Source organism: Buceros rhinoceros, unplaced genomic scaffold (genome assembly GCF_000710305.1).
Source record: "Buceros rhinoceros silvestris isolate BGI_N320 unplaced genomic scaffold, ASM71030v1 scaffold36253, whole genome shotgun sequence".
Lineage (NCBI taxonomy): Eukaryota > Metazoa > Chordata > Aves > Bucerotiformes > Bucerotidae > Buceros > Buceros rhinoceros.
In genome coordinates, this window is record NW_010405147.1 from 24616 (window position 1) to 30750 (window position 6135).

General features: G+C 41.0%; 1 protein-coding gene across 1 annotated transcript in view; it reads left to right on the forward strand.

The window, feature by feature from the left end:
- The first annotated feature begins 1308 nt into the window (after positions 1-1308).
- Positions 1309-6135, forward strand: part of GNB1L (guanine nucleotide binding protein (G protein), beta polypeptide 1-like) — a 16780-nt gene continuing 11953 nt past the window's right edge. Inside the window, exons 1-3 of the mRNA XM_010133600.1 lie at positions 1309-1424; positions 1660-1785; positions 3750-3912. Coding sequence (XP_010131902.1) covers positions 1309-1424; positions 1660-1785; positions 3750-3912 — 405 coding nt within the window. The remainder of the gene's footprint in view (positions 1425-1659; positions 1786-3749; positions 3913-6135) is intronic.

The following is a 6135-nucleotide window of genomic DNA, read 5'->3' on the forward strand; positions in this document are numbered from 1 at the left end:
GTGCTCTGTTCCGATTCTTTGCAATTCCTCTGCTGAAAAACACCTGCTGATCTTCCGTTACTGAATTTAGAAAACTTTCTGTTTAACCCAGGGTAATACATACTTGAATGGAGAGAGTGGTGCGAGTTGACATCTGTGGTGGCAAAAGCTGTTCTTCGCTGTGAGGCCAGCTCAGAAAGGAAGAAGCGGGAACACAGCCATAGCTAGTAATGTCACACATAAAGGAGTAAAACTTTCCACAGTGAAAATATTTCATGTCATGCATGTTGTAATGCATTTTTCCGTGAATTGCAAATTGTACTTACAGTTAAATACCCTGCTGATTATCTTGTCCCAGCACAGTTCTGGCAGATCATTTGCAGCAAGTCAGAACACAGAAAATCGTCCTTGTCCTTCCTTGGTGCTTGTGCCCAACTGCCCACAAAGGTGTAATGTGAATAGAAATTCTTGGTGAAGGCACCAGCTCAGTAAGAGTGTGCCTAACCAGATCACAAAAACTATCCCTGTGAGTTCATAACAAATTGTCCTTCCCCTTTGCCATGTTGGAGCAGTTGGCATCCTTCTCCATATACTTGTCCTGTTCTGTGCTGGCTTGGACCACATGGGAACCAATGACATAAAGCTGAAAGCATCTGTCTCTCTTTACTGATCCTTTGGGGACTGCAAACCCCTTGGAATAAAATATTTAACACAGTAGTCACTAAGTTAGTGTGAAATACTACATTTCTTTTTTTCAAGAAACCGTACTTGGAATCAAAAACTCAAACACTTGGGAGTAATGGGTTTCTTGTGTAAAAATGATCATAACTCAAATCTCATCTTTTCAGTTGGTCTGTTCACTGCAATGCTTTTCTGTAAATGGCTGTGAGAGGAAAGCACACAAGTATTTTTACGGGGAGGAAGGGGAAAGACTTGCCAAGGGGCTAAATGGAATGATAAATTGCTCGCCCACTATTATGGGTATCCAGTTTCTTGCATTCTGTGGCTCTTCGTTTTTTGCAGCAGGGAGAACAGCTGAACAATTTTGTATTTACAAGTGCACAAGAGGTGCGTGGCCAGCTCAGCACTTACCTCGCTTAAAAAGAAATGCAGCAGATTATAAAGGACGAGCAGATTTGACAGCTGCTTATAAGTCGATGTTAAGAGGAAGCTAGAAATAACATCCAATAATGATAATTCAAAGAGGAAAGTGATCAGGAAAAGCAAATGTCCTGATCAGAAGATATTTAAAGCTGTAATTTCGCTTTAGACTGCCTTACCTTCTATGCTATCTGTGTCGTCTTCTCACTCCCCCAGTTCACTGCTCGGATGGCTCAGCCACCTCCGGATCCACAGTTTGTTCTCAGAGGTACCAGTGCTGCAGTCCACACACTGCACTTTTCCTGCGGAGGCCAAGAACCTGATGTCCCCACTCTTTTCTCTGGGTAAGTAAACCAGGATTTCTGGCTGAGAATCATATGGACATTTAATTTTAAAGTGTATTATTTAGATAAATTGTATCTAGAGAAAACAACAGAATGCATGGTTGGTAAATGATGGGGGTGTTATCTTTGTCCATCCAACCTCAGTTTTGGGGAAAAAAAAAAAGGAAAAGTATCAGATTGTTTTATTGTGCTGTATGCAGCAGTCATGCCAAAAGCATCTGTCCTTACTTGCCAGGTCTGAGAATGGGCTTATCCATGTCTGGAACCTGAAAACGCACCGCGTGGACACAGCACTGGATGGCCATGGAAGAAAATCTGTCTACTGCGTGGAGACAATGGGTGGTAAAGACAGGCTCCTCAGGTTAGCAAAGCAGGCAAAAAACAGTGAAATTATTCTTGTTTCTTTGATGATTGAATTAAAAAAACAAAGAGGAAAAAAAATCCTTGTTTCTGGGATCACTGAAAGTCTTTCCAACACATACAGAAATGTACAGAAATACAAAAATACAGAAAAAATGTAGAACAAAAAGGTACAATTAATTTCTTTATATGTGTGATGGCGTCACAACTTGGGGTCCATTGCGTCTTTATTACTGTGCTGAGGTCAGGTGAGGTCTTTGGCTGGAGGAAATACGCTTGGATTTGAAGATGACAAATGCTTCGCAACTGGTTTTCGGGGAAGATCAAAATCTATATAAAGAGTTTATAAATAGAGGGAAGAGGGAGAAAAGGTAAAGAAGGAAGTGAAGAATCAGAGATGGAGAACGGAAGACTGAAAATGAGCAAGAACGCTGAGTTACACGCCTTTGCTTTGTTTGCAAAATATCTTCTGGTCTCCGTTTAGCAAGGGAACGTCGGGAAGATTTGTGTACTTTGGATTAGACAGGTGATCCAGTGTGGATGCCAAAGTGTCTGTATGACTAGGAGGTGTTCTGACACGTGTATCTGGAGAAGACATCTCTTATAATATACAGTGGAACTCATTAGCATTTATATTTGTTATCTGCTTAAGTACAATTATCAACACTCTCCCCCATAAAATCATACTGAATGAGCATTGTTTGTGTAATTGTAGTGTTCTTCCATACCTCTATTTTTGCTGTGTAAGAGTTCACACAGCAGCGCAATTTTAGGACAGCAGTTACCCGTATTTTTTGTTTCTCCGTTCTAAAGCTAAATCACAATTTTTGGCAGTCCTACATTGTTCATATGCCCAGTGCTATAAATGTTTTGACAGTTTGTCACTCAGCTGAACAGCAGATGGAAGTTTCTGTATTGATGTTGAAGAAGTCCCAACAGTCTGCAGATCTGCATCTACCTCTGTTTTGGTTTCACGTTTCCATCAGGTGGTTAATTAAAATATGAAATGGATAAGATTCTTTTGATGACTCATTGTCCCAGGTGATAACATGAGGACGCATATTCTCTGCTACTGTAATTTGTGGATTTGGAGCTTCTCCACAGTGGAGTTTGTTGCAGAGCCAGTGGGATCACATAAACGTGTAGCAATTAATGTTGCGCCCTTTGCCTGGCCTGCTTGGTCTTACTGTCTGGGGCCAACAAAGAGACCTTTCTGTGGGATAGAGAGGTGTGCAGAGGAGTCTCTGTGTGAGCTGCACTAGTACCTCAGCGATGCAGCCGCTGGTTCTCTGGCTTTGGATGTTTTATCTGCAGTGTTTCATTGTTTAATTCCCACTACTCTTTGCATTGCCAGTCCCTCTCCTTTTATGTCTCCACATGTACGTGGTCTTAACAGTCTCCTGTGCCCTCCCTGTGGCTGCGGGAAGTTGACTGCTGAATAACTGTAGCTTTTTATTTATCTTTGATACGGTCTTTGTTGTCTTCCTATTTGTCTGTCAGCTGTCAACATGCCTGACATTTCTATTTCATTGCTAGGGTGAGAGAGTGTTAAATGTGTTACTCTGGGTACTTTTATTTCCTTTTAAATTAGTTCTACTCAACAGTAAAATGTAAGTACTTTTATTATGAACATGTTCAACTACTCATGAGACTTCATAAATATGTATGCACACATAAATAGCATAACTGTGTTTGATCAAGTTTCTTCACAGGGAAACATGGCTAACTGTGACTGCAGTGTATGCGACTGACTCAGGTCCTTCCTCCTCCCAGTAACTTCTGAACCTCCTTCTGCAGTCAGGAGAAGGGTTGTTGTCTTGCTGGTACTGAGTGCCCCCTCATAATGCCCCCACAGACACTGTACTAAGCTCTGCATGCTGAAGACCCGAGTTTGAGATACTAACCTGCAGGAAGCCAGGCTTTCTCAGATCTGCTGCTCATGGATAACTTTTTTTACTGTAACAGTCAGGGTCGTGACCAGAGGATCTGCTTGTGGGATTTAGCAGAGGGACGGACTTCAGTGACAGATTGTGTCTTCACGGAGAATGTGGGATTCTGCAGATGCTCTCTGATAAAGGTGGCACAGGGGCGCTGGTTAATGGGCATGGCAGCCAAAGCCCTGGAGGAGGTAGGAAGAGTCTTGTTTTTCTGGTGCTTGGGAGGTTGCTCTTGGTTTTGAAATGAGATAGTTCAGAAAAGGAAACATCATTGCTCTCAAATTGTCCGTGAGTGGGCAGCACAAGGATCCTTTGGGGGTTCTGATTGCTAATTTCACCTGCCAGAACATGACTGAAGCATATAACTCTTGTTCTAGTAACAAGGATACCACCCCAAGATTTGTCTGACATTTGTCTGTAGCAGCTGCTGATGGTCTTTCAGGTGCAGGGATTTGGAAAACTCTTCTGGTGTTGTTGAATACTGTTAAAGGGGAACAAGAGTCATTCTGGGGAACTAATGGTCAGAGAGTCTGTCATCAGATGGAGGTACTCATCTTCTGTCTGAAGCTGAAAGTTGTGTTTGGTGAGAGAAGGGGAGGTGCAGGTGATTTGTAATGCGTTATGTGGTCTCTCACCCCAGGGCTAATTCTTTAACTGGTCTTTGGCTGGGAATAGTTGAATTACTACGAGCAGCCAGAGGTTTGCTCAGTGTGAGATAATTGTAGGGTCCATTTCAGTTGCTACTGGGTAAGTCCACATCTAAACACCCATTATCACAGCAATCACTGACTGACAGCTTTGTTGGCAATTTCCACTTGTGCCTTGTAGAAATCGTATTTTATTTGAGGACATCACACAAATATAAATTATTTAAAATACTTGACGTCAAAATACCAAAAATATGAAAAAAGAAAATACGGCATAAATATGAAAAGAAATATTCTAGCTAATTGCAAGTTGTTCCTGAGCATAAAAGGTCACATGCTTTTCTGCTCTGTAGGATGTGTCTCTTGAAACTGAAAGTTGCATATTTTATATAAGAAGTAATAAGTGGGATTGGTTCCTGTATTGCAAGAACATGTGAACTTTTTATTATTCAGAAGTTAAGCAAGTATTTAAGTACTTTGTTGGCTCACAGCCAGAATGTTCAGCCTTTTACAGAACTGGGTAAGCCTGTAGACACAACCACTGTACCAGTAAACACAACCATTCTAAGTCCCATACCTTGTTTGGATCAAACAAAGAACTTTTTCCTTCTATTGCAGTGCTCAACAATATTGAAGTTAAACACAACTGACAAGTGCATTCTTGCATCAGCTAGAGAAGAGATTTTGTGTCAGGCAAGATTTTGTGTCACACACTCATTCTGGTACTGAAGAATTAAATAATCGTCTGGTCCAAAGAGAAGATGTGTGCCCCATTGTCTCTTGCAACTCATCTCTGTTTTATTTTAATTTGTTTGCTCGGGCCCTGCAAACTGATAATGATTTGCCGTCTCCTGAGATAAAGGTGTATGAACCTTTACATCAGAACCGTGTCAGGTTTCAATAAATTCACATACTCTCCCATAAAATATAGTGCTTCCAAATAGGCAGCACTGTGTGAGACACAGTACATTTGCAGCTTATGATTAAAATTAAGACTTAATAAATGTTTATGCTTGGCTGGTGCCCAAAAAAAGAGTAATTTTGTCTTAAAGCAGCTTCAGTCCATAAATAATGAGATCTGAACAGGCATTTATTTGTTCGTGATTGCATTTAAATCACCAATTATGAGTTACACGCACTTTTCTTGCCAATTTGCCAGAAACATGTTAAAAGCTTTATTAATGTGAAAAAGAAAAAGGGTGTGTTTCCTTGTGGCCAGTTTTAGCCACCCAGGAACACTATTAACCTCAGGCAAAGGCAAATCTTTCTCCTATTAAGCAAAACCAATATAAACACAGAACTTCAAGTTTTAGGTTACAGTTGTCAAAATGTATGAAATAGTATTTATTTCTAAGGCTTGGTTGCCTCTAATGCAGACAGTCTCTGCAACTGTCACTCTAGCACAGGCAGCTCATGCCTGCCTGCCTTCTGCTAAAAGCTTTTTTTCTCATCTTTGTGGTTTTCTTTGTCCTTTGCAAGGCCAACTGTGACCCTTTTACCAGTTCGTCCTTTTTTAATCAAGGTAAAGCAAAGGAGTTTGTTGGGTTTTTTTTCCTTTTAACCTGCAGAAGTGCATCTATCACAGTGCACTTACCCTTCCTTATTATGTGAAAGTTGCAGTTTCAGTCTTGTCTAGGAGGCGATGCCCTTTGGAGAGCCAATGATGAAAGACACAAGATGAGAGCAGGTCATCTTCACATTTCTAGCCCATTTCCTGCAATAACTAACTTGGTCATTATGTTGATAGCAAGCAAGTTGCCAAGAGAA